The 27,653-nt window shown below is 51.8% G+C and overlaps 3 protein-coding genes across 4 annotated transcripts; 2 read left to right on the forward strand and 1 right to left on the reverse strand.

Annotated features, from left to right (window-relative positions):
* Nucleotides 1-1,973: 1,973 nt before the first annotated feature.
* On the forward strand, nt 1,974-5,310 carry BCL2L14 (BCL2 like 14). 2 transcript variants are annotated; one of them, XM_062509498.1, is made up of 5 exons: nt 1,974-2,818; nt 3,423-3,554; nt 4,028-4,089; nt 4,349-4,606; nt 4,845-5,310. In XM_062509498.1, the coding sequence occupies exons 1-5, from the start codon at nt 1,981-1,983 to the stop codon at nt 4,890-4,892; spliced, it is 1,338 nt and encodes a 445-aa protein (XP_062365482.1). In that variant the 5' UTR covers nt 1,974-1,980; the 3' UTR covers nt 4,893-5,310. The 2 variants fall into 2 exon arrangements, with proteins under 2 accessions (XP_062365482.1, XP_062365483.1); XM_062509499.1 differs by having other exon boundaries at nt 4,848-5,310.
* A 4,097-nt stretch (nt 5,311-9,407) lies between these two features.
* On the forward strand, nt 9,408-19,237 carry PNPLA1 (patatin like phospholipase domain containing 1). The gene is made up of 12 exons (XM_062509357.1): nt 9,408-9,609; nt 12,355-12,587; nt 13,711-13,776; nt 15,119-15,331; nt 15,758-15,818; nt 15,898-16,038; nt 16,299-16,392; nt 16,661-16,774; nt 17,143-17,195; nt 17,289-17,345; nt 18,886-18,890; nt 19,151-19,237. The coding sequence occupies exons 1-12, from the start codon at nt 9,408-9,410 to the stop codon at nt 19,235-19,237; spliced, it is 1,326 nt and encodes a 441-aa protein (XP_062365341.1).
* A 319-nt stretch (nt 19,238-19,556) lies between these two features.
* Nucleotides 19,557-24,859, reverse strand: LOC134053981 (omega-hydroxyceramide transacylase-like). The gene is made up of 7 exons (XM_062509358.1): nt 24,762-24,859; nt 23,892-23,987; nt 23,175-23,240; nt 22,461-22,670; nt 22,320-22,380; nt 21,751-21,876; nt 19,557-19,630 (listed from the first exon to the last, which is right to left on the reverse strand). The coding sequence occupies exons 1-7, from the start codon at nt 24,765-24,767 to the stop codon at nt 19,557-19,559; spliced, it is 639 nt and encodes a 212-aa protein (XP_062365342.1). The 5' UTR covers nt 24,768-24,859.
* Nucleotides 24,860-27,653: the final 2,794 nt, after the last annotated feature.

Raw genomic sequence — 27,653 nt, forward strand, 5'->3', positions numbered from 1 at the left:
ATATTACAAAAAGACAATTTTTATCCAGGAGACACCTTGAACATCATTGCAGCTGAAAGCAGCGCTTCTCCCGCGGAAATCTTCCCGAGGGGTTTTCCAAAAAGGGTTTTCCAAAGCCTGCTTGTCTGCAGCTGCAGCCCGCTCCGGCCGCATCCCTGCGAGCTGCAGTGCGGAATTTTGCCATCAGATGGCAAAGCAGCGATGGGGAATGGTGGGAAGCACCTGCCGGAGGATGCCACAGCCACGGGAGGGGGCGCTGGGGTGGACGTGGGGCCAAACGGAGCTTTGGTGCCAGATTTGCTCTGCCCGGGTACAGTTTGTAGGTGTTGGGAAGGGCAGATCTGCCTGCTGGGAGATTTCACCCATCCCTGGGTGAGGCTGAGTAGGAGCCACGGGAGTGGGAAGGATTTGGGGCAAGAGCTGGTTCATGCTTTAGGGTGGAATCACGAGCTGTCTGAAGGACCCCAGGGTGGGTTTCAGGGATATTTCAGTCCAGCTGTGCCCAGTGGTGTGCAAGAACCTGACAGTGAAGTGTCCCAGAATGTCTGTGGTTCCACAGGAGATGCCTGGGAGCTCCAGGGATGACAGCAGAGCACTCTCCTTCCTGCACTGAAACCCCACTCATCTGAGAAAGTTGTGACTTCCCCTCACAGAAACAACCCAGAAGAGCCTATTTCAGGCATCACACCCAGTAGAAAGTAAACCAAACCCAACGTCAAACAGCTGCCTGAGATAGCTGGTCTCAAAGGGCAGTGCTTACACCACCTGACAGGTGATTTTATGTTGTTTTGCTGCTACTTGCCACAAGGAAATTGTTTTCTCCTCCAGTGAAACTCACGCCCATTGATCTCCACCACGAGGCTGGTGATAGCGGGGATCCCAGGCGGAAGTCTTGGCTGCTCTCTTACCTGAATGGCTGCTAAAAATAGGACTTAACTCAGCCACCAGCTTGGGTATATAAAGGCACCTCCCGGGAGAGCCTGTGATCCCTCAGCGCCCGTGGCCCAGGAGCTCGTCTTGAACTATGTCCAAAGGAACAGAAATACCGATGGAAAGGTAAAAGCCAAACCAGCAAACAACCAATGCTGAGGTCAATGTGTTGGAATCAATCAAAGTAGGATGGGGGTCGTGGCTTTGCCATGATTAAAATCAGTGGAATGATTTTTTATTGTTTCTTTGGTGGGCTTTGGTGTTGGCTTGGATGAAAATAACTTGCCTTTCTGATCCCAAAAGCAGGCTGAAGTGGGGTGTGTTGTGATGGTGGGTCTGAGCAGAGGCTGATTCCCAACTCCAGGGTGCTTTGTACAGCCAAGAGTGCCAGATTTCAGTGCTGTTTCCCCGTGTGCTGTTCAGGGGTGGAGAAGTCTGGTTTGGGTCTGGTTCTTCGAAGTGTGAAATTGGTTTTGGAGGTAAAACCAGCATGAGGCACCATCATGGTTCTGTGGTTTCCCAGTAGCAGCGTCTTTGGTTGAATTTTGCTTGTAAGTGCAGAGAAAAAGGGTGGTGAGAAAGGCAGGGACTGGTGCTGCAAGCTCCATTCCCAGCCCTGCACTGGTGGGAGCTCACGGAGGGGCTGTGTCATCACAAGGTGACCAAGGCCATTTGCAAGAGCCTCTCCAGGGGCTAGATTGATTTTTAGCAGCCAATACTTTAAGGGGAAATACTCTGAATTTTGGGTTCTGTGGCTCACTGGGTGCTCCTGGGGTGTTTTTCATTGTAGTGTGGGAACACATTGCCATGGGATAATGGGATGGTGTCTGGGTGTTGTCCTTGCTGGATAAAAACCCCTGGCTGACGATCAGGCTCCTCCTCTAGGATATGGGCAGCCCATCTCCCCCCTCTCCACAGTTTCAGTTCCTTTATCACGAGTCTGTGGTTGTAAAACCCCATGTGGGCATGAGGAGCACTTAGATAACGACCATAAAAAACTGACTGATCATTAACCAGGAGCATAAACAACCCCAGACACCCACAGCACCCATGGGTGCCAGCAAGAGGGAGGTCTCCATCTGGTCCAACCTGACTGTGCAGTGGCCTGGGGAAGGCAAAAGCCAGACTGAAAATGCTGTTTTTCTCCACAGCAACACGTGGGCTGCAGCTGAGGAGATGCCTCAGTCGGATGTGGGGGGGCAGCCTTTGGGCAAGATCCTCTCTCTGGACAGGCTAGAGGCCAAGAAAGTGCTGGAGATTTATGTCAAGCGCTCACTGAGCTGCCATGAAAACTCACTGGTGGCCAAAAAAGCCCTTCTGGAGAAAGACAGAGGGAGAGGGAGGAAAGCGGATGGGCTACAACGGTCAGAAAGCGATTTCTTCATGTACTCATATGCCAAACCCAGCCCTAGGAAGGACCAGGAGGAGAGACTCAGAGCACCAGACCTGGAGGAGGCTTTGGGTGATGACAGCAAAGCTTCCCAGGAAATGCCTAAAGAGGAGCTGAAGGCCAAGAGGAAAAGCACAAAAAACTCCTCCCAGGGCAAAACACAGCATTCGTGTTCAAAAACAACCTGGCTAAAAGGTTTCTTAAATCTCTTCCTCAAGAAGAGCCCTGAAGACCAGAAGGAAAACACAGGGCAAAAACCCAAGGAGAAAGATGTCAAAGCTCCTCAGGGCTCCAAACCAGAAGGAGTCAAAAAACACAAAGTAGATTCAGGCACGTCCCCAGTGATGGGCAGAGCCCTGAAGAAGAAGCCCAGCCTCAAGAAGGTTTTCTCCCTGAAGAAGCACGGGGAGGAGGAGCGGGGAGAGCCGGGACCTGGGGTGAGGAGCAAGCGCCCCAGCTGCCTTCCCCTGCGGCATGTCCTGGCCCCAGCCCAGCCAGGTGAGACCCTCCCCAAACCCTGACCCACCCCTGCTGCCAGCCAGACCCTGCTGGGCTTTTCTGGGGAAAGCCACCGTGTTCCATGCTGGTTTCAACCCCTTCCCAGCGTTTTGGGGGGGCCTGGGGTAGGTTTTGGAGACTCCAATCCCGACCTGCTGCCCCAGGAAGGGTCGTTCTGCTCCTGCTTTGAGCACAGCCACCCCAAGTCAGCTGTCATCACCCAAGCCTGATCTTTCCCTCTCTGGCAAGCAAGGGTGATGGTGGTTTAGTTAAAACCTGCATTTGAGACCTGAGATGAGATGCTGAGCTAATCTAGGGCCAATGGAAAACTGCTTGAGTCTTGCCCTGGGGACAGGAGAGGGCAGCGGGCGCGGCAGAGCCCGGGGGACTCCGGTCCCAGCCCAGCCCTTCCCGTGCCCAAACTCTGCCGAGGGGGCTCTGAGCAGCTTTATTCGGGGTATTCGGGGCAGGTCGCAGCTGCTCGGTTTCTTCCTTCATCTTCGGAATGCGCTGATCCGGGGTGGGCACCGGCCCCCGGCTTTGTCCCATCCCTCCGTGCTGAGCAAACCCATCCTCACCCCTGGTCTGTGCTTGTGTCCGGCAGAGGCGGAGCCCTATGGGTACCACACACGGGAGTCCGAGGATGTCGGGCTGATCGCGCAGGGCAGCGAGAGCCGGGGGGGCAGAGCAGGAGAACGTGGGGAGCCCCCAGAGCCCCCCGGCACCGACGGGGTCGGTGAGTGCTGGTCTTGGAAACAAAAGGGACTTGTCTCCTGCAGAGCCTGCGTGGGATCCAAGCCTGCTCCAGTCCTGATCCCGGGGCTTTCGTGATCCCGAGAGCTGGACAAAGATTTTGAAGGAGATTTTCAGCATTGGGGCTTGGCTGGGGGAGGGCGAGATTCACAGAATCCCAGAATGGTTTGTGGGCTGGGAGGACTTTAAAGAATACCTCATTCCAGCTGCCCTGCCATGGGCAGAGACACCTTCCACTAGACCACACAAAACACAAAATTCAGAGGTAAGAGAGTATTTTTGCTGGCTGAGGGTAACAACGATAACAAGGCACTTGGCAATAGGCTGAAATGGGTTTTGGAAGGATGGAGGTGGAAAAACATTGCTCAAGGAATTTTTCCTGGGGACTAAACAGGACATCTGGATGTGTGAGGCTTGGAGAAAGGTCTGGAGATAACCTGGTGTCTCTCTCTGCAGATGAAGCCATCAAGAGAATCGTTGCCCTGCTCCGGAGCGCAGGAGATGAGCTGGACAGGCAGGTGAGAGAGCTGGGGACAGCTGGATGGGGCTGAGGGAACCTGGGCCAAGCTCTGCACTGCTGTAAAATAAATACAGCAACACCATCAATTTCCCTGGGGCAAGAAAACCCTCGGGAAAGTCAAGGAAACGGCAACTTTTAACTCCCTGCCTGGGTGCGATGGTGCCTGGCTGTCGGTCCTGCCCCAGCTGCAGTGAAGGGTGAAGGGTGGCACATGGAGCCATTCCCTCAGGACGTGCACTCACTTGTCTCCCACCCAGGTGAGGGAGGATGCACGGCTGCAGCTGTTCTTCAGGGACATGTCCTACAGCTCCTTCAAGAGCCTGGCTGATGCCTACATCCAGAAGGAGCTGACAGCCAGCAGGCCCAATGCCAGCCCCCAGGAGATCCAGTTTGCCTACACGGTCCATCTCACTGCCACGGTGGCAGGGATCTGCAGCCAGGCAGTGAACAGGATCATGGGCTTTGGCACACGCTACCTGGACGATTCCTTTGCACCCTACGGCAAAATTCTCCAGGTAAGGAGGAGGATGAGCTGGGATGAGCTCCCAGCAGCAAGTTAGGGCAAGTGGCCCAGGATGCTGTGGTTGCCCATGTGTGGAAGTGTTCCAGGACAGGTTGGATGGGACTTGGAGCAACCCGGGGGTAGTGGAAGGTGTCCCTGCCCGTAGCGGGGGGTGGAACTGGATGAGTTTTAAAGATCCCTTTCCAATCCAAAGTATTCCATGATTCTAAGAATGTTTCCTTTTGTCTCAGCAGAAGACAGAAAAGCTCAGGACAGACCACTGTGACAGCCCAGACTGACAGCAGCTGCTGCGAGGGGCCTGTGGTGCCTGGGAACCCAAGGACCAACATTTAGTGGTGGGAAGACAACCCCTGATGGTGACCTGGATGTGGGGTAAACTTCTGAGCTGTGGATTTAAAATCTTTTAAGGAAAACTGCCAGGACAGCGCCAGCTGTGTGAAAGCTTGGACCCCACCTGTCTGGGGATGAAGAGTCTGTAAATCAAACAGAGCCCAAATGTCACCCTGTATTTGTATTTTAGCTCTTGCCAAGTCTTTGTGTTGAACCTCAGGGGTTGTTGCTGTTTGTGCACATGTATTTATTTACCTGCTTTTCTAAATGTATTTGTGAATGTACAGCATAATTTTTGTAGTTGCTGCTACCAGCCAAGAATCCAGTTTGGAAAAAAATCTAAAACTCAAATAAATTGGTGCCTAAATGCCAGCCAGGCTCGTCTGCTGGGAGTTGTGTTATAGATGAAGTAATGTTTGCTTTGCTCCAGCTGCTGTGGGCTGCTCCTTTCCAGCCAAATTCCAAGTAGTATGAGGGACTCTGAGAGTAGATAGACAGTGTTGTCCTGCCATTTTTACAATTTATAAGTCTTTGCTTTCCACAGAAAATTTACTACCCAGAACAGCTTGATCTGACACCAAGAGCTGGGTAAAGCTCATTCCCAAATGATGCAGGAGCTGTAACATCCTTGAGGATTTACAGCTGTTGGGGTGTCACCTATGAGCTCTAAGAAGATGTGAAATGCCAAAGTGATTTAAATTCTAACCACTGGGAACGTTTCCAGCTAATCTTTGCCCCGACCCTAAGTAGGGCCATGGATTAAGGCAGCTCGGGGGGGATGTCCAGGGCTCAGTGTGGTGGCACCAGCAGGAACATCTCTGCAAGGTTGGACATGGCTTGGGGTGAAGGAGATGAAGTTTTGGGGTTTGCATTGTGCAGGAGGGATGTTCTAGTGGGTTGAAGGTGATAGTGGCAGCAAACAAATGTGTGGGTCTGTGTCACTGCCACATTTGAGGTGACAATCCCCCATGGGCCACTGGTGACAGCCCAGGTCTGCCCAGCACCTCCTCTCCTGGAGGATCTGACCCTCTTGGTCCTTGTAATGAAAGTGGGAAAGCAGAGCCCTCGCAGGACAGAAGCAGCTCTTCCCCACCCAGATCCAAGTCCCCAAAGCCTTCAGGGCTGTGTTTGACAGACACAGGATTGAGTCACCAGCTGCCGAGGGAGGGGGACACCTTGCAGGGCTCCATCTAATTCAGACTGGGGTAATTAGGAGTGTGGAAAACAATAAATCCCTCTTCTGGGTCCTGCCAACAACAGCGTAGCGTCAGTACCACGATTCATTTTGCCTGGGAGCCAAGCCAGGAGATTTTACTGTGGGAGGGACTGAAACCACCCTCGTCTGTTTGCAGCAGTCCCGACATTCCCGTTCCCTGGGCTGGGACCAGGGCTGGATGAACTGGTGGTAGGGATGTGCTGGGGATGTGGTTAGAGAGTCACAGGATGCCCCAATTTGTTTTGCATTTAAGCTCGTGAAGTGCCAGGGATGGGTTGGGATTTGCATGCAGTAGAAAGGGGCTCTGTCTCCTCACTGACTTCCCAGCGGAAAGTCAAATATCCTCTGTCCCAGAGGGCATCATCTTCCATCAGCACGTGGGATGCACCTGCCAGGTGAAACATCAGAAAGGAAAACTCCCACTCCTGTGCTATTCCCAGCACCACAGCTGAACCAAACACTCTCCTCTGCCCCCTGGAGCTTTTTCCACCCATCAGGGCAGCCACGCTGGGGGAACAAGGAGCCAAACCTGCCTAGCCCCTTGCACAAGAGGCTCCTGCTCCCAAAAATCCCAACCCAGTGTGCAGGGATGCTGCTCCAGATGGGCATGGTGGGATGAGGTCGGGAGCTGCCTTAGTGCAGCACCCCAGGGCTGGTGGCTTTTGGAGCTCAGGTCCCTTCCCATGAGCAATTCCATCACCTCGGATTAATCTCCTGGTTATAAAATTGAGACCTGGCTGCCTGTGGCCTCTGAAGATATTAAGAAGGTTTTAAAGAAGGGCAACTTGTAAGTCCTGGGGGTTTGATCTGTTTCCAGCTCTCGGCATTACCTTCATGCTGCCCTAAACACCCGGCTGGGGCTTCCCACAGCAAAGACAATCGCCTCGCACGAAAATCCCTGGATCACAGGCAGCGGCCATCTGGGCTCTGATCCTGCCCTGCACACAGGGCAAAGCACAGCCCTGCACAGCCCCAGCCCACCCAGTGCTCATGTGAGCCAGGGGCTTTGTCTCCCAACCATCCCAGGCTGCTCAGAGATCCTGCATCTCCAAAGTAGGCAGTGCCCACTAATCCTGCTTTGGAGTGCTGGGGGTGGGGGGGAGGGCAGCTTAGAAAATCAGCCTGGCACTTAATGAGCCAATTAATCCAAAACTTGCTGCCACTAAGAGGATGATGACAAGGCTTCACCTCACGGGAGTGTGGAACTGAGCCAGGCAGGATGATGCCTCCTGGATGCCGTCCCGGGCCGTGGTGTTTGGAGATGGGGAGGGTACAGGGGGGGATTTGGCACCTTGGCCCTCCTGGAGAAGCCCCTGCAACTGAGTGCAGGACAGAGCTGTGTGTGTTCCCACAGCTCCCACGGGCTCCTTTATACCTTTCCTAAACCCCGGCAGTCAGGGCTGGGCACGGCTGAGGAGGCGCAAGGGCTGAGTGAAGCAGGAGCATCCTACACCTCTTTATGCAGAGCCTGTTGGAGTCCCTGGGGGCCTGAAGCAAACAGCAGGAGCAGTTAATGCACAGGGAACATGGGAACAACTCATTCCATCATACAAACCCTCTGCACTTCCAGTGCCCTGGCAGGTCTGGACCAGTCACAGCAACAGGCGATAGTTTTGTCCTTCGTGAGCTTCCTCAGGGCTGGAAGAAAATCCTTTAAATGAAGGAATTTGCTTTCCCAAGGGCTGGAGGAGCCAGTGGCATGAATCACACAGATCAAAGCTTTGATATCTCTGGGAGGGTGGTGGAGAGGCTGGGGTCTGTGGGAGACTAACCCAGCGAGGGGATCATGAGAAACATCTGACACTGATCAGACAAAGACAAAAAATTAGAAGCTCCAGTAAGGCTGTGGATCTAAAAGCCCTAATTCAGGCAGTTGCTCACCTCCAGGATAATTCCATTCACTATTAAATATATCTTGGAGCTGGCAACCTCCTCCTGTGTGTCCTGACATTAGGGAGCACCAGAGACCAGCCCTGGCCATGCTGTGACATTTACCTGGGGGTTCCAGGCAATGTCCACCTGCTGATGGGCAGCTCCTGCTGACACTTCAACCTAGGGACATTTTGCATCTCAACGTGGGGCCTCTGCTCCAATTCCTGTCTTGGGGACACAGTCATAGCTGGAGAAGGCAGGGAAAAATGTGTGAAAATTTGGGGTGAAACAGCACTGCAAAGGTGATATCAGGATGCTGGCACCATGCTGTGCTTCCCTGCACTGTCCCAGCCAGGCTGGTGCATGGGCATGAGGACGGAGAGCCTTGTTCCTCATCCACATGTTGTGTTGTAGACATAGCCCCAGTTCTAACCCACAGAATGTTTCCTCTCAGTGTACAGCTCTGTGGATTTGGACAACAGAAACGACACAATATTTACCAGTATTTAATAAATACATCTGTTAAAATGGCAATTTTTGTTCTGTATGTTGGCAGCAGCATTGGATCTTCATGAAAAGACAAGACAAGGCATTTTTCCCTGTTTTTATAACTATCCCCCAGGCAATGCAGACAGTTCAAAGGCAGATTGATTCTGGTTCAATAACCACAGGTTTGGGCAAAATGGTGCTGCTGTAGGGCCTTATTGAGAGGGGAGAGAAAAACAAATCCAAGCCTTTGGATTTTGCCCCATGTGAACAATGTCCAAGGATCAGGCAAGGGCAAAACCCTTCCAACAGGGAGCAAATATAAAGAATATTTCCAAACCTAACCCAATGTAACACCCTGCATCCACCCCTTGTGTAACACCCTCTGCCTTTAAGTGTCTTATACAAGCCTTTACTCACTCAGTACTGAGCTGTGCCTAAGCTGGGATTGATGGAGAATCCAATTTAGGAAAACACTTTTGATGAAGAAAGCATGAAGCAAAGAGGAATTTTTGCACAGACGTTTCCAAGTGTGATGGGCACAGTAACACCGGGACCCTCTCTGGGAGGGCTCCTGGAGCACTGCACACCTGCTGGCATGAGAGGAGAGCCCTGATTCAGCCCGTTGGAGCTGGCTGTGGTTGAGGATTATAAGAGCTGTTTTGATCAGGGGAAAATTTCTGTTTTTAGCACAGGCAGCAATTAAAATAGCTCGTGGATCTCAACGCCTCGGGGAGCTGTCATAAAAGGAGGCAGAAAATCCGTCTTCTGGACTCCTCTGCAGCCAGAGATGAGCCTGGAGACAGCAGAGGAGAAGAGAGCCTGAGGTTCACCTGGGGAAAAAGGACAAGGCGATTCCCAGAGCCAGATCTGCCGCTCTGATCCCGAGATGGCTGTGGAGGATCTCCGGGCTTCCAGCACCCCTTTCTCACTCTCCTTTTCGGGCAGCGGCTTCCTGGCCCTGTACCAGGTTGGGGTGGTGCAGTCCTTGCTGGAGTTGGCTCCCGAGCTCCTCAGGTCTGCCTGCAAGGTCTACGGCTCCTCGGCCGGCTCGCTCATCGCTGCCGCCGTCGTGTGCGGCGTCGGGCTGGGTAAGAAAACCACGGCCTCGGGTCCTCCCCGGAGCTCTTTGGCTCCATGGAGCCAGGGGCGATGCCTCGGGGGGCTGGTGGGGTGGTGGGGCTGGTGAAACTCTCCTGGCTCACGAGGTGTTACAGAAACCTGAGGTGTTGCCATGCTTGGCAGCCAGCGTGGTGCAGTTTTGGGAGGTGCAGCTGAAAATCCAGTTCTTACAGCCCGAGTGCTCCCTGGCTCAGCTCAGGCAGAAATTAGAGGGGGAAGTCTGGATGGACTTGTATTCCACTGGCTCCTTTTTCTGCTCTTGCTGGAGAAACAAATCTCCTGCCCTTCTGCTCTGAGGTCTGAGGGCTGCATTTGCCCATGTAAAGCTCTCTTTACCCCATGGATCAGGTTTCTTGGGATGTGTTGCTATGAAGGGACACGAGTGGTTGTCACACAGGTATCTCCAGAGCTGACAGCCTTGTTTGCATGTCAGTTATCCCAGAACATGCATCTCAGCCTTCCCGGAACAAGGGGAGATGTTGTGTGATTCCCAAGTCCAGGTGCACCTTTCCCTGTGACTAAAGCTCAAGGGCTTGTCAGCAGGATATTCCTGAAGGAGCAGCAGTCTTCTCCAGCCCAGGGTTGGGATTTCTTTTATTGCTGCTGAAGGGGTTTTCCTCTGACCCTCTTTCAACAGTGTGGGAACAGGCCCCTCTAGCAACAAGATCCTCCATGTGTAGAATTAATTCAGAGTAGTTAATCCACTTTTAATAATCACATCCTCCCATATTTCCAATTAGTGCCCATGTGTAAACAAGCGTACACAAGATTTAAGACTCTAAAACCTGATCCAAGTTCTGCTTCAAGTAATGGGGACATTTAGGAGGAAGAGAAGGGTTTAGGCACCAAATAATGATGGAGGAAGCTGGGAGGGAACATACAGCTCCTGAAACCTTTTGTGGATGCTGGAACTGTTTTTCTGCAGCTAAAAATAATTCAAAACATTGGCAAATATGTTTAGACAAGACAGAAAGGGACATTTCTGCCTGTGTGGGGATGAACTCCTCCACAAATAAACAAGGGCCCCAAAATTTCTGATTCCTCCTGCTGATATAATGGATGGATCTGTGGCTGTCCAGCAGTAAATACATATTTGGGAACTGCTCTTGCTGGGGGCACCAGTCCTGAACTGGGCATCTGCTTCCCTGGAGGTGGAAGGCACCATCCACTTAGAGGGGCTGAGATGATCTTGTGCCCAAAATATCTTCCCCAGAGGAAGAAAAGACACTTTGGATAGTGATGGCTCTGGTCAGGTTTCTAACAAGGAAAATGAACACAGCACAAGGTCTGTCATATTTGTACTGGGGACAATAGGGGAAAAAAGAAGGTGAAAGGTGTGTTTGGTGTCCCATGGGGTGGCTGCAGCCAGGTGCCTGTTCCCTGCCCCAGGCTGGGTGAGGAGCTCTGAGCTCCCAGAGCCAGGCTGCCCTCTGTGACCCCACCGGTCACCCTGTGGGGACATGCTTGTCACCAGGCTGGTGCAGGCAGGGACAGTCACATTGCTGCCAGGCTCATCCTTTACTGTACAGAGCCAAAGCCTGCAAAGCTGGGCTCAGCTCTCACCTCTTCCCGGCAGCTTGTGGGAAGTTTTTCCCATGTTTTTCCCTGTTTCCAGGACACAGAGCAGCCAGACAGTGACCTGGGCACGCCCCACGTCCCTGCAGGTCCAGCTCTTCCCTCATCCCCTCTGTGAAAGCCCACCCAGTGTTAATCATTGTCCCGCGTGGCCTCGGCATCCTCTCAAGCACACATAACCCCTCCTAATGCCTGTGCTGCTCCAGTTGCCTTGGGAACACTCCACCTAATCCGTCTGTCCATCCACACAATCCCATGAGACCTCATGGAAACCTCTGCCCCTACAAAGCCTTGGTGCTGAGCCTTGTGCCTCGTGCTGGTGCAGGGTCCCAGGGACCCCCCCTCCCCCCAGGTGCAAGGACAGCTCTTTGCAGCTTCGGTGCTGGACAAGCTTTCATGGCAAGAGTTTAACCCCCAGGTGGGATATTCCCCCAGGTGAGCTCCCCATGTCAGCAAAGGCATCAAATTCCCTCGATGTGATCAGGCTGCCTGCAGGTTTTGCTGCACTCCTTCCTCCCCATTACTGTGGAACCTTTGAAACCTGGAGCCTCCTGAGCCCTCAGCTGGGGCTCCAGGGCTCTGCTGCTTTAATGCAGCTCCTGGGATGTTCAGACACAAGTCATGGCAATCAACACCTCCCCTGAGCCAGGAATCCCAGCCATGTGGAGCCAGGACACCTGGCTTGCAGGAAAGCACTGAGCAGAAGAAGAGGTGCCCTTCATCCTCACCTGGGAGCCAGCCCTGCTCCCTGTAAAGCCTGGGGCTTCCCACTGGAACACTGGAGGTGGAAGGCAGGAATGTACGAGTCAAATTGTCATGGATAACTCAGTGCCCCCCTTCCTGGGGCTCCCTGAAGCCTTTCCCTAATCCCAACCAGGAACTTCTTGAGGCCCTATCTCTGCTGCAGGTGGGGATTTCACCAGTGGGGACCTCCTTTGAGGACATTTATTGGGGTCATGGCCCCCTTTCTGCCTTGCCACAACATCCCCCTCTGTAGCAGCAGTATCATCCTGGGGTAAAACAGAGGGGCTGCAAGAAGCTTTGTTTGTGAGGAATGTTAAAAATAGGATTTAAAATATAACTATTAGTGCAGCAGGGGTATTGACTTTCTCTCCATCTTTCCCTTGCCTCTGTTTCAGATGATCTAAAGGAGTTTTTCTTTGCACTGGCAGCAGAAGTCAGGAAAACCATCCTGGGCCCCCTCTCTCCCAAGTGCAGCTTGCTGGCCAATCTCAGGGCTGTCCTGCAGCGGATGCTGCCGGAGGATTCCTACCTGCTGGCCTCGGGGCGGCTGCACATCTCACTGACACGGGTGGTGGATGGCCAGAACGTCATGGCCTCGGAGTTCAGCTCCAAGGAGGAGCTCATTCAGGTACAGAGCCCTTCCTCTGCTGCTCTAGGAAGGTCTCCACTCACTGCCTGGGATGGACATGCCTCGAGTGGTGGTGGCTTTAACTGCTCTGTTTCCTACCCGAGATGGAGAGAGTCAGGAGGCTCTGCCAGAGCTGTGGTCCCACCACAGTGGGCTCCATGAGCTTGGGGGCAGCGAGGAAGGTTTGAGTTCTAGGATCAGATGTAACAAATCACGCTAAAAAAGCAGCAGGTTTGTTTCCAGCCTCATACAGCTGATATACAGCTATATATATATATATATAAAATATATATGTAATATATATTATATATTTATTATATATATAATATATATTACAGCTCTAATAATGACTTTGCAAAGAGTCCTGTCAGTGCTGATGTGACCTCTCAGCTCTCCCCACAGGTCTCTCCTCAGCCATCTGGCAATGGTTGTCCTTGTTGCCTCAGCACTTTCCTGGGAGCAAAGAGCTGGACAAAGCTGCTGCTGAACAATGAGCAGCTCATTAACCATTAAATTATCTGCTAGGGGGAGAATCACAGGGTAAAGTCCTAACAGAGCTGACTGTGAGGTCCTGGATCCCTTGTCCCAGGGAGACAGTAAAGGATGGCAGCTCCATGGGGATGCTGGAGTTCGCCCCGTGGTGCCTCCTTTAGGTAGGTCAGGAGCTCGGGGCACTCATTCCCAGCTGATGAGATTGGTGGGATATAGTTACAAATGCCCCAGCAGTGTCTTTACCACTGAAAAATCAAAGCAGAGTGAGGATGCCTTGGTTTTGTCCAAAACCCCTCAAAGATGGAAATGATGGCCCCAAAGCTTCAGCTTGCCACCATCAAAGGGCAGTGTTGGGACACGGACATGTAGATTTGCAACTATTAATTCTGGCAGCTATAAAATTAAAAAACACAGTGTTGTGCCCTGCTCCAGAGAAGTGTTTCCACTTCACTGAAATAAAATGTTTTTCCTTTATTGAAGCCTTTCTTGCTACAGTCCCCAGCAAAGTCCAGGTGGCACCAACAGCCTGGTTCCAGACTTTGTCAAGGCTGAATTTTCAGGCACCAGGTCAACAGCTTTTGTCTAGAAGAACTTTGACAGGAACTTTGACTTCTGCAATCCTTCTTCCCAGGCTCTCCTCTGCAGCTGCTTTCTTCCAATTTACTGTGGATTCATCCCTCCATCCTACCGAGGAGTGGTGAGTGTTATTTCCACTAAAACATGTCTTCCCACCAGGGTGTTCTTGGTTTGGAACTTTACATTCCTCTGACCAGGGAGGGATAGGCGTGTCCAGGCTTTTCCTTTAGTTGATGGAGGATGATAAAGCCCTTCAGTTAATCCTTCACTGCATCCTAAGATGACAGTTGGGTGGAATTGCCATCTGGAGAGCCCTCTCCTGCTTTGCCCACAGACAGAGCGTGGGTGACCCTGCAGATGTCTGAGTGAGACAAGAGTACACCCACGGTAGGGACCTTGAGACACAATCCAGTTATCCTGGGCAGGGCCTGTCTGCAGTGCAGGCTCATCCCTTGACTCGGGTGCTGACTTGCACAGCTGAGACATGGAGAGTGTGTGGAAGGATCCTCCCCCAGCCCTGAGCATTTCCGTGCTCTGCTTGTCTGAGGGAAGGGAAGGAGGAGCTCAGCAGTGTTTTCCAGTGCATGCATTCCAGGGTTAGGGCAACCACAGCTCCTCTGGACAACCTGTACAGGTTCTGTACTCACCGCCCTTACAGGGAAGGATTTCTTCCCAATATCTCATCTAACCCTAATGGCAGAGGGAAGCCACTGCCCCTTGTCCTGTCACTCCATCCCTTGTCCAAAGTCCCTCTCCAGCTCTCTTGGAGCCCCTTCAGACACTGGAAGGGTCTCTAAAGTCCCTGGAAGCGTCCAAGGCCAGGTTGGACGTGGCTTGGAGCAACCTGGGATAGTGGAAGGTGTCCCTGACTATGGCAGGGGGTGGCACTGGATGTCCCTTCCCACCCAACCCATCCTCAGGTCTGTGATTGCTCTGTGAGGCCCCTCTGCACTGTTATTTCATCAACATTTAATTCCACCAGCTGCACCTTCCAGTCCCACTGGGGTGGATGATAATCCAGACTCCTTTTGAAATAGAGCGATTGACGTTTTCCAGTGATTAATCCCCCATTAATCTGCAGGCAATTACTAAACATGGGGGCCCTACTGCTGGAGTTCAGGACTTGAAAGTTACACAACACTATGCATTCAGTGATGTCTGAATTGGCTCTTGACTGCAAAAAATTGCTGTACAAAGCTTTGTGAATGAAAATAATTGTATTTCCATTTTACTAACTGCTGTGGATTACAGCGCCTGGTCAAGGAGCTGGCTGGGTGTCACAGGCAGGGCAGGGGAAGGAGCTGGAAAAGAGATAAAGAGCATAGGTGGGACAAGACGCTGTCGAAAGTGGGGAGGATTGGGACGGGCTCACGACAGGAGCGTCACCAGTGCAGCTGCTGTCTCCCAACTCAGTGACGCTGCAAAGGTCCCCAAAGCAAAGCCTCCCTCTGCTCCTCCCCCAGCGCTACGTGGACGGAGGCTTCACAGGCCTGCAGCCCGTGTCCAGCCTGGAGGAGCCCGTGATCACCGTGTCCCCGTTCACCGGCGAGCTGGACATCTGCCCCCGCGACTGCCCTGCCATCTTCTTCTGCTTCCAGATCTTCAACGGCAGCATCCAGATCTCCATAGAGAACCTGTGCAGGATCAGCTACGCTCTCTTTCCGCCCAGCACCATGGTGAGCCCACCAGGACTTCTCCCAGCTTAGGTTTGGTGAAAAGATTAATGCTGCTCCTGCCTGCTCAAGATTTAAGGTTCAGCTCAATCTCCACTGTTAACTAATGTGATTTCACAGGGAGGGGGCACCACCCACTGTTTTCTCAGTTTTTTCATTTTGGGGAGGGGACACTGCTGATGGGTGGCCAGTTTGGGATGGGGTCCACAACCTGCAAAGGACCAGACAAAACCAGGTGATCTCCAAGGTCCCTTCCAACCCAAACCATTCTGTGTTTCTCTGACTGGTGGTGTGGTGGTTGGAAACCAACCAGTGCTTGCTGCCTTCCCAAATGGGCCATCCCAACCCTCCACGGTCAAACAGCTTTGGATAGATCCTGTAGTACTGGGGGCAGGGCTCTTCAGTGACCTCAAGTGTTTCTCCTTGCAGGTCTTGAATGACATTTTCTCCCAGGGGTACCAGGACACTGCCCTTTTCCTGTACAGGAACAGTAAGTGGCACCCCAGGACCCGAGGGGCACCTCGGTGTGACACAGACAAACACCATCCCTTTCTCTCCGTGTCTCCCAGATGCCTTTGGCTTTAACTACTTCGATGGCAATTTCCGCTTCGGCAGCACCTGTGGGAAGAATGACTCTGGAAAATCCAACGAGACACACCCCGGCCTGTACAAAAGGGTCCCTCAGTGCCTGACCCCTTATTTCCTGCCAGGTAGAGGATTTGGGGTGCTCAGCTTGGGTTTAGGGCTGCTGCAGCTTTCAAGAGCAGCAGTGTTATATTTAAGACATGATTGAGTTATTTATTAGAGTAAATATTTCAATTGAGAAGAGACTTTGTAAGAGTGGCTCCAGCTGGACTCTGGGCTGGGCTTCAGTACCTACCTGAGCTGGGCAAGAGGAGTTATTGCATTTATTTCATTGCGTGTAATTTCTGGTCTTTATTGCTTTCTGTGCTGTCATTCCTGGGCGCAGGCTTATGGAAGAAGGAGCAGGTGAATGGACTGCAGGACCCACTGGCCAAGGTCCTGCTGCAGCCGTACAGGCTGCCAGCCTTGCTCAGGAAGGGGTAAGAACATCCCAACAGAGGCATTTGGGAATGACACACAAGCCAGGGCTGTGCCTTTAGCAGTGGCGGGGCAGCTGAAGGGACACAGGGAGGGATTTGGTGTTCCCTGAAGGCAAGATCCGAGGGAGAGCGGGTACAGCTGACAGGAATGCCACAGGATCTCTTGGTTATGGAAAAGATTATTACAGTGTGCATTTACCATGGACACCATCCCCTTCTGCTACCTTTAGCCATCATTAAACTCAGCCTGGGTACTTTGCTTTTGCAGGGTGAAGAAGGTGTGGGGGCTGCTGGAAGGTGTCAGCTCCCTGGTACGACGACTCCACAAGCTCCTCCAAACCTTGGTGCCTGGTTTGCCTAAGACAGCTGTGGACAGGAGGAGGTGAGGGCCTGGGGGGCTGCAGACACTCAGCATAAAGAGAGCAGGGTGCAGAGCAGGGAAACCTCTGGGAACCTCACCCACTGAGTCACTGATACAGAATGTGGCTAAAAGCTGGGGTAGCCCACATTAAAAGTAGCTATTTTTTTATCCCTGGGATATTATTTTGATATCTCAAAGAAGCTACAAACCAGCTTAGCGCCGCCTCTCTACTGCAATACATCCGTGTTCCAGACATTTATCTGCTGGGCTCTGTCCTGGCAGGACACCAGGCACATTCACCAAGATCCCGAGAGATGTTCTGGCACTAAGCTCTCAGGGATTTAAGGCATATCCCCTCAAAATCTGCTTGTGAGCTCCCTCCTGTGCAGCTGCCCAAGAGACGCACAATTATTTCACCCTGAGGCAGCTGCAAACTCCTCAGGTGTGAGAAAGTCCTTTGGAGTCAAACATTCCTGGGGCTGATCATCCCTGTCAGTATCTGAACCCTGCCTCAGCTCTCACCTTGTTCCCACAGGTAACAAGGATTGTCCCAGCTGGGCCCTGGGAATCTCCAGCGCTGCCTCGGAATGTGGTGGGCAACACCAGCACACACCAGCACAGCTGCTGGACCTCGAGGGAATTTTTAGGGAGTATTTTTTTTCTTCAGAGCCTGTCTGGTTCTGTCTGCAGTGTTGCCACTGTAGTGCCCCTGCTCAGGCCTCACCTGCTTTTCCATGATGGCCAAGGCAAAGCTCCAGTGCTGCTTCTGGGACCCACCCCAGGCTGCAGGGGCCACGGGGCAGCCCTCACCTGAAGATCTCACAGCCCAGCCCTTTCCCTGCCTACTCCATCTCCTCCCCACCAGCAGCATCCCTTCCCTGCTTTAATGCAGATTACAGGGCAGGCAGTTGCCAGGAAATGCCATGTTTTAAGTGTCTTCCTCCAACTCAAAACTTCCAGAGAGATTCCTCAGAGAGCGAGAGTGAGAGAGAGAGGGGGGAGCCTTAAAGAGCATCATACTGGGCAGGAACTAATTTTTCTACAGTTCCCTGAAGTTTTTTTTACCAGTTATCAATTCTTGAGCTTCACACCTGCCCATAGCCCTGCTTCTCCTGCCTACAGAGGTGGGAGGGTATTTGGATCCCCCTGCAACATGCAGCTGTGCAGAAGGATGGAGAAACCTGAAGATCTACTTCCAAGTCCTGCAGGCTGCATCTCCTGACATTTCACAATACATGAGTTCTTCTCCTGCAATTGTCTGTAATTCAAGGCCACACACAGACCATGGCCCAGGCAAAAGCACCCTGAGTCAATGGTCTGCTCACAGAATTAATTGGCAGTGCTCTTAATTATCTCAAAATCCATGCTGCATATCAGAAGCCGTGGATTGGCTTTGCCCCAACTGTGACTCCACTGTTTGTTGGTTCCCAACAGGCAACAAATGGATCACAACAGCAGCAGCTGTTAATTAGAGAAAATAGCCTGTTTAATCGCAAAAGGGAAACGGAACAGAGGGAAGTTTCATCCAAAGGGCTGTGAAGACTGCAGGAATGAATGTGGGAAGCAGATGAAGGGAGCTTTGATATAACAAGACTCAAAGTTAACTAGGAATGCAGTGTGAAGGAATAATATCTGGTGATCTGCCATATTTTCCTCAAATCAATGACCTAGAATACTTTATCTGGAATGGGTTTGTTAAAAGAAACCTGGATGCTTATTTCACAGAAATATGAAAGGGTTTGGGTTAAAAGAGATCACCTTAAAGACCACCTTGTTCCACCCCTCACCATGGGCAGGGACACCGTTCACTGTCCCAGGTTGCTCCAAGCCCCAGTGTCCAACCTGGCCTGGGACACTCCCAGGGATCCAGGGGCAGCCACAGCTGCTGGGGGCACCCTTTGCCAGGGCCTGCCCACCCTCACACCCACAAATTCCTTCCAAATATCCATCTAACCCTGCCCTCTGGCAGTGGGCAGCCACTGAGCCCAGTCCTGTCCCTGCAGTTCCTGATGAGGGGTCCCTCTCCAGCCTCCCTGTAGCCCCTTTAGCTCCTTGAAGGGGCTGTGAGGTCTCCACACAACCCTCTCTTCTCCTGGCTCAACAGGCCCAGCTTTCTCAGTGTGTCTCCGTAGGGAAGGTACTCCAGTCCCCTTATAACTTTCTGGCCCATTTGGATGGAGCCCATTTGCCTTGGATCCTGTCTGCTCCTGTCTTCCATCCATCCTGGATGGATTCACACCTCTCAAGCACCGCAGCCAAAGCCAGGCTGCTCAAATCCAGCTGCTCCAGCCACAAAGTGGCAAAGTGGAAGGCTCAGAGGCACCCATGTCTGCCAGGCAGGCACAATCAGCCCATCATTTGCTTTTGCACCTCTGCTCCCTCCCACTTATCCAACAGCTCCTTCTCCAGGCTGCTGCAAGCACCATCCCCACCTCCAGGCAGGCTTCCACCATTTCAGTCAGCCTGAGGTACTTTGCCTATTGAAATGGGCATCAAAATCCCCCACAGAAAATTCTCAGCTAGAAATTTCACTTCCAAATGCATGGAATGCATCTGCAAACCTCAACCACAAACAGGAGCACAGTTTGAACTGCCCAGTGTATCCCACCTGCCCCATGTGGTGCTTGATCATAAACAATTAGTAAAACTTTGAGAACTTGAAGAAAAATCAATCTGCAAGGAATCCCCAAACGAGAATGGTCTCAGCGCAGAACCCTCCTGCTCCAAACCTGCAGGAATGAGCAAGGAATAAGTATTTAACAATTCCGTATCCAAATCAGCTGCGTTTTGCTTTATTAATCCCTCATCTTTTCAAGCAGGTAGAGTTGATGCTGTCTCCTCTTGGAGACAGGAGCTTGGAGCCAATGGCAACGGAGGCTTTGCCAGAGGCAATGGACAGAGGCAAAATTGGCATTGATTGGAATCTTCTCGTGCGGGAGCTTGTTTCCCCACAAGGAAGCCAAGTGGAAACCTCAGCTGCAGCCAGTCAGGATAGAACAGCCTGGAATGCCTCCCCTAGGGGTGGATCATGGGAATCATCCGGGGGCTGTGGCCCTGCCTGTGCTGGGACATTGCTGGCACAGTCCATGTGCTCCTTGGGGCAGGTCAGGCTCAGCCTTCAGGCTGGGCTCCAAGTTGCTCATTGCCTCTTTAAAGCACAAACAGGGCCAAAGGCAGCAGCAGGGTGAGAAATGCTCCCGTGTGGCTGAGCTGGCCCTAAAGGGAATAAAACCACATTGGTCAGTCTGACAGACACCTCTGGCAGTTCCTGTGGGACAAACTGGATTCAAGTGCCTGGGCAGAGCTGCTAGCCTTCCTCCTGTGGTCTAAAGGGCAGCAGGTTTTGGTATCCTCAAAATATTACCCTTGTTTGCCTGTCCTGTTGCTTGTCTCATTCTGCTTCAAACTCAGCGGAAATGTGAAGCCTGAGGTGGGTGGGATGAGGATCTGGAGACAACCCAAGAGAGCAGAGCTCCCACTGGAGCTGGATCCCACAGCAGGTCTAGAGGGATGAGTCCTGCCTGGAGTGTGATCCATGAAACTGAACCCAACAAAGCCAAGCATGTGCCCAGTCCTGCCTGTAGCTCTGGCTGTTGGCTGCAGGTGCTTTACGGCCAACTCTGGTTCCAGTCTGGGTACTAAGGAGGGTGCAATTCCTTGTGCAGTGGTCCTGCTGAGACCATGGATAAGAGGCATGTGCTTGTGGATCACCTGCCAGTGCAGCCTGAGCCTTGTGGGATTGCAGGCTCCAGACACTCGTCCTCCGGAAATGTCATTTGTTCAGGAAATCAGGTACAAGTTGTTCACAGGTTTATCCCCCTGCTGCCTTGGTAGCATCAATGCTATTGTGGCATTGCACAGACAAACAGTAAAAGAGCCTTTTCCTGGCCTTCACCACTAGGGCTTTTCCTTCCCAGACTGGCATATCTGGTGTGCTTCTGCTCTGGAGACTGAGAGCCTGGACTCAGCCCTTGATTGCTCTCTGGCCTAACAAATAGTCTGGATTCCTCCCACAGGAGGAAGTTTTCACCTGAGGCTGGTCAGAAACGGTGCAGCCCAGCTGCAAACCTGAGACACAGATTGCTGATAGCCCAGAGCTGCCCAACATCGGAAGAAAACTCGTTCCCACCTTGTTGCTTCCAAAAGCTCCACATGGCTCAGACTGGTGGAACCTTTAAAAAAAGCCACCAGGGAAGCAACTTCTACAGCCCAGCACTGTGTCCTGCATTTCTTAGTGATCTGCATTTGGTTTGTTTTCAAAGGAAATATCTTTCTGGCTTCCATTTTATGTTTTCCAAACTTCTCTTTTGAGATCTGGAATGGTAGCAGTCCTATTCTTTCCCCTTGACATTCCTCATTTGTTGTGGGCCTCCTAGATACAGCAGACTGTGTCATTTTCCACTTTTCATTTCATTGCTGTGGCACATTTTAAATAATCATCATGTTGAAAAGGCTATGTAACTTTTCTTAAGTTGATAAATTCTGAAATGTTGAAAGACTCAGAAGGAAAGAGAAAATAAAGAGTAAAATTGAAAGCAAGATTGCATTTCATCGTGTGCTTCTTTGTATTGTTTAGGGACAACAAACTGGAAACTGAAATGCTGAGGATTTGCTGGATTTCCATGCAAAACTAAAATGGCAGTGGGCATTATTTTGTGTAGGGTTGCAGACAATGAAGTTTAGGATTTAAACCTGCCTTGTGTTGCCACAGATGAAGTGCTCCCTGCTCACCCAAATCAAGGGTGAGGGCTCAGTCTGAGGCCTCACTTGTAACCCCTGGCCTGAGAGGGAACTTTCTCCCATTCCTGATGTTCTCACCTGCCCCAGAGGCTCTTTGGGCACTGACAGCCCTGGGCAAGTGTCACTTGAAAACGGATGGGGTAAAGGAAGTGCTGGTTCTTTACCTTCCTGGGGGTGGGCAAGGTGGTGTGGGGCTTCCTATTGCTCTTCACCTGCTGCCTGGCTGAACCCTGGATTCTCTTTGGTGTCATCCTCACCATCGCTGGCTCTGGAGTGAAGAAACCTCAACTGTGGCTTCAGGTGCAGGGTCTCCTCAGCTTTCTGATTTAATTCCTTGGCCAAGGAAAGCGTGAAGCCCACGAAGTAATTCACCTGGAAATCCCCTGGTGGGAAGAGATTGCAGCTCTCACTGCTTGTTGTTCAACTGCCAGGTCTGCAGCAGTGTGAGGCATGACCTGGGCTGAGTGGGACTCAGGGACACAGTCAGGACACCAGGGCTCAGGGATTCCCAAACATTGCTGCTCTGTGCATCAGGGGCGGATCAAACTCCACACAGGGCACCTGAGCCTGTGCTTCTGCCTACAGGCCCTGGCCCCTGTGTTCCCTGGCAAAAAGCTCTGTCATGCCCAGTGTGGCAGAGAAAAGGGGAGTGTGGCTCCAGGGGCAGCTTCAGGAGAGGCCAGGACTCAAGTAATCCTGGCAGTGGCAGGAATGCAGGCATTTCCCTGCCCCAGTCACTCTGGGGCACCATCTCTTACTTTGTGCCAGCAAACCAATGGAATAATGGAAGCACCCAACCTAGCTGGCCTCACTCCCGGTCACTTACTCAGTCTTTGTAGGAAGGAGACCGTGTCCTGGTAGCCCTGGATATAAAAGTGTTCCATGACCTGCAGGGGGAGGAGGCAGTCAGGGCAGCTGGGCTGCTGCAGGGAGCTCAGGGATCTGGCTACCTGCAGGAGCAGCTCACCTGATGCGAGGGAGGCAGAAATATGTACAATAAACGGCAGATGTTCATTTTTGAGATCAGTAAGATAGAATCGGCGAGCTGGAAGGTCAAGAAGGCAGCAGGGCCGTCCTTGGGGCAGATGTCGTATTCGCCGGCGAAGGCAGAGATGGTGATGGTGGTGCGGGACACAAAGTCAGCTCTCCACATGGCCAGCTCCCCGTCCACGTAGCACTGGGAGACAAAACAGGGAGCCCTGGGCTCCTGAGCCTTCCCCTCAGAAGACAGAGCGAGCAGAGCTGTTCACATGGACAAATGTGGGCCTCCTTCCCCCCAAGGCCCACAGCAAGCTGAGGCTCTGGGGCTCCAAGGATCCCCTTCCAGGGAACTGCTCCACCCGCTGCTCCCCTGCTCCAGGTCCACACCCGGCCTCCTCCCTTCCAGCCAAAAGCTACTGAAATGAAACTGGGAGCAAAGTGCAGCAGAAGGGAGCTGAGACAACCCCAGGGACAGGGGAAGATGGACAATTCTGTGAGAAGCTCAGTCCTGTCTGCACTGAGCTCGAGTTTTGGGGCCCTGCTCTTCCCTCTGCAGACACTGGGGGAATGCAGCCTCAAGCTAAATTGGTGGCAAACAGTGGTAGAAACATCCTTAATGCCACCACTGGAGAAAGGACAGAGGCTGGAGGGGCCCAGGGCCTGAGGTGGGATAGGGCCTCTAGACCACAAAGCTACTCACCACCCCACGGAACCTTGGAGGGAACAATCCAAAATAAAATGGGATGAAGCAGCTGCATGTCACAGCCTGTGGGTGAGATGAGAAGGACAGGGGTGAGCAAAGAGCCACAGAAATTGTTGCCTTTGGGAGGGGTGGCTCTTCTGTGAATGCCAACACAGGGGTTATTGTGCACCCCTGACTAATGGGCACCAGACCATGTCTGATACCCACAGGCAGGGCACAGAAGTAGGAAGGGAACCTGGGAAATGCTTCAATCCACTCTCTGCATGTTCGGGATAATTCAGCAATCAAAAGGGCTGACTTTTAAAAATTATTTCAGCTTGTCTGGATTCAGAGGATGACAAGGACAGAAATCACGGCATGGAGTGGAAAGGAGCAGGGCCTGTTAGGATAAGACAAGGGGTGATGATTTCTAACTACAAGGGGCAGATTTAGATATTGGGAATATTGACCATGAGGGTGTTGAGGCCCTGCACAGGTTGCCCAGAGCAGCTGTGGCTGTCCCTGGATCCCAGGAAGCATCCAAGGCCACGTTGGATGGGGCTGACACCAACCTGGGACAGTGGAAGGTGTTCCTGCCCATGACAGGGCTGGAACTGGATGAGCTTTAAGGTCCCATCCAGACCAAACCCTTTTGGGATTTTGTGCTGTGGGACATGGCCAGGCAGCAAATGTCACCCAGCTCCTCCCTCACGGGGTGGCTGTGACTGCTCCCACCTGAATCAGCTCCTCCTTCGAGGCAAACTCGGACACGGTCACACTTCTCCAGTCGTGCAGGCGGGTGAGGATAATGTGCAGCTTTCCAGACACCAGCTTGTGGGCATTTGGAGGCAAGAATTTGTTTAAGACATCTCTTAGGAGTCTAGGTACCTGTCCTCCAGGAACCAGCCCCCAGAGATACGTTTTCACACGACTGAGGGCATATTCCATCATCTCATCTGCAGCAAAGCAAAGCAATCATTGTACATCTCTAAAATTGTTACTTAAGTCCATTCTGTGCTGCACATCCTCCTGGGAAAGGAGGATTTCATCCCGCTGCTAAATGCTCATTTAGAGCCATTGATTTCATTAGGGCCAAAGATCCAATGTGTGGACCTAAGTTTTCCAATGACTTTCAATCTTGCAGAAGACAGAAGTATTTTATTTTCTTTCCCCATTTCTCCCCATTTTCTGCACAAGGCATCTTATAAGTTTCTGGACATAGGGGAGAAAATTGACAGGAGGCCTTTTTATAACATTCCCTCCTGTAAGCTTTGCATCTCTGCCCTGCTAATGTGTTTTCATTGCCCTCACTGTTTTGGGAATCCACCAACAATCCCAAATGCCTTATCAGGGAGAGCACCTCTGTTACTTTTATTAGATAGGGTTACTGTTAATTCCAGTTAATAAGATGCAATGATTATATCCACTCTGTTTTCTCTGTGCTGCTCAATTTACCCACGTTTTCCACTCTTCAAGAAGCCAATAAAGAAAAAAAATCTCAGGAACTACCGTAACTGCAATGAAACAAAAATCTTTTGCAAGTCCAAAATTCCCAGATATTCCATCTCTTTAGACACAAAATAAACAGAAATCTGTAACCCTTACCCACATCACATCCACACAATCCAGCTGTAGCTACAATTGATCCAGAAGATGATCCATAGATCCTGGATGCAGATTTCAGTATATCAGGGGACAAGTTCTGCAAAGCAAAAAGCACTCCAGCTTCGTACGGAATCGAGAAACCAACACCTCTAAAGAGTAGAGAGTAAGGTCTTCCCTCCTTTCCACTTATTTTCAGCATCTCTGCTAACTGCAAGTACCCCAACAACAAGAGAACAGCCGTCCAACAGCTTCAATGGGTTTTCCAGAGCCAGTCAACCCTCAGCTGTGGTTCTCTTTCCAATCACACTTTCACTCTTATATGCGTCTGTGAAATATAAATCTGTGAGCCAAACGTCCAGTGACACAGCGGCAGTGAGCAGAAGTGGATGATGTGATGTCCTCATGCTCATTAAAATAAGATTACAGCATTGCAGGGTGTCTGAGGTGAGCACTGGCAGCCCCAGGCGATGGGGACAGCCACATGTCACACTGGTGTGTTGGGGGAGTAGCCCAGGGCTCCCGTGGGTCCCAGGACTGAGTCTTTATCAAGCAAAAGCTGCTTCCCAAAGTGGCAAACAGCTTCAATGATACCCTGGAGTTCCAGCACAAAATCCCAGCCTCTCGGGCGGTAGGAACATGCAAATATTCCCTGGTACGAAAGAGTCTTGCAAGCCACTGCTCAAAACTCTCTTGCCCCATTTGCAGTGAGTTGCCAAACCCCACCACAGGGAGTGGAGAAGGTGGCTGGATTAGTACAGAAATCACAACAGAACTTGCAGAAGGTGACTGGGTTACTAAAGAAGTCAAACCCCAAGTTGTTTTCCTTGTTTCACAATTCCAGGGCCGGACTTTGCTTGCAAAAGGTTAAAGATACAGGGTCCAGGTAACAACTCGTGGTTTCACCTGCCTCCTACATGGCTGAGGGCTCAGTAGAGCGACAGCTTGATACAGAAGGAAAGAAGGAGGCAAAAAGCCTGACAAACACAGGGGGTTTTTTGGTTATCCACGCAGAAATGCAAAGCCTTCTTAGATTTGCAGCTGTGTGGGACATTTCTGGGTGAGAAGCTGCTAGAGGGAAAAGCAGCACTGAGAGCTGGGCAGGACAGAGGCAAGTGGCCAGCACAAACAATAACAACTTGGACACCCCTCTTGTGACAGACACGGAAATCGAGCCAACATCTTCAGGCAACATGCTTCCAAAGCCACCAGGAGATGCTCCTCTCCCTCTTGCTGTGTGCCAGGGCAGTGCTGGAGGGATTTGGATGCAGCCCCGATCTCTGTGAGGGGGCTGCAAAACAGCCCAGAGGATGATAGAGTGGCTGTGCTGGACATGCTGGACATGTGGGCTCCACTAACCCCAAAGCATGAGCCCAGGATTGGTCCAGTCCCCATTCCACAAGGGAGCAGTGTCTGCCACCACCCAGGAGCCAAGGCACTGAGCTCCTTGCACACACCTTGCAGGTCCTGCTGCTGAGCACCAAAATAAACCTGAAGTCTCGACACAAGAGGAAGAAATCATTGCATGCCTACTCAAGAGGACAAATGCACTGGAAATAATTTTCCATTTACTCTTTAGTGCAAGGATTCCCTAAGCATTAAATGCAATTACAAGAGTCAACTTCAGAAGCAGCTTCTGCTGGAAGCAGGAGGGAAGTGGCATTTGGAAGCCATGGGGGAGGCACACAAAGCTCTTGAGCTTGAGGAAAACCTTTATGCCCAACTCCATGGCTTGGGGGAAATACCAGAGCCCGTCTCCTGGAAGCACCAGCATTCCCAGTGCTTCAAGCCTGGGCTGCAAGCCCTCCTGCCCTCAGTTAGCAGCACAAGAGGGAACTGGTAAGGTGACACATTACTGCACTGCTTTCCCAATACAGCTGGGCAAGTCCGGCACTCCAATCCCAAACCAAACCCATGGATCACGCCACACAGCCCATGAATTGCAGCTCGGCAATACTGGGATACTTTGTAAATCCCTTTGTTTTACCTTCTTACCCAGTCTTGCAGCGCCAAGAAGTAAACAGTGTTTACTGTGGAAAAGCAGAGGGAAGCCAAGACTCCCCCCGTTTATTCCCACCTAGCAGGTAGTGCCACGTCTCCCTGGCTTTCAAGGCCTTGGACCGTCCCTGGTGTCTTCCAAAAGGAGCAAGGAGTTAGAAAAATCTTAGTTGGATGCAGCTTGTGTCAGAGCAAGTTACCCAGGGCTCCAAAAAGGTGGGCCTTGGGAGGAAGAAATCCAGGTGATCTGAGTAGGTGTGACCGAGGTGGCACAACCAATAATTGGGAAATGAAGTAGTTGTTTCATGGCCCCTCTCTGCCCTGCCCCAGGATGGGACACAGACTGTGTGTGCCCCTGAGTGATGCCCTGGCTTTTAGACCAGTTTTTCTACCAGGTCAAACACCCTCGTGTCATTTGGCATTTCCCCCCATCCAGGTCAGAAACCGCTGTGAGCCCAGGGACCCTGCTCATCTGTCCCTCATTTCTTCATCCCAGATTAGGGGACAAAGCCATGCTTGGCCTTGGGCAAAGAGACCATGCAGTCTGGGCCACTTTGAAAGCTCTATGAGGCAAGTGAAACAAAGGAATCTGCATGCCTGACAATACAGGGCAATAGCCAAATAACATCTTCCTCCTGTGGGATTCAAATGAACCAGGAGCCACCTCAGCTGCTCAGCCAGGACACAGCAGGGACAGGTTGGCACTTACCAGAAGGCTCTCTCATCTCCCCAAAGTGGAATATTTAACAGTGAGCTGGCACCAAAGCATTTCACTCTGGGATCTGCTGCAATGAAAAAGCTGTGACTTCGGGGCTGCCCCGTTCTGGGAATGCAGTGTGTTGCTAACCCACTTCCACTTCTGGTGTGCAAATCATTTCAGGAGAAACACTTGGACGA

Source organism: Cinclus cinclus, chromosome 27 (assembly GCF_963662255.1).
Source record: "Cinclus cinclus chromosome 27, bCinCin1.1, whole genome shotgun sequence".
Lineage (NCBI taxonomy): Eukaryota > Metazoa > Chordata > Aves > Passeriformes > Cinclidae > Cinclus > Cinclus cinclus.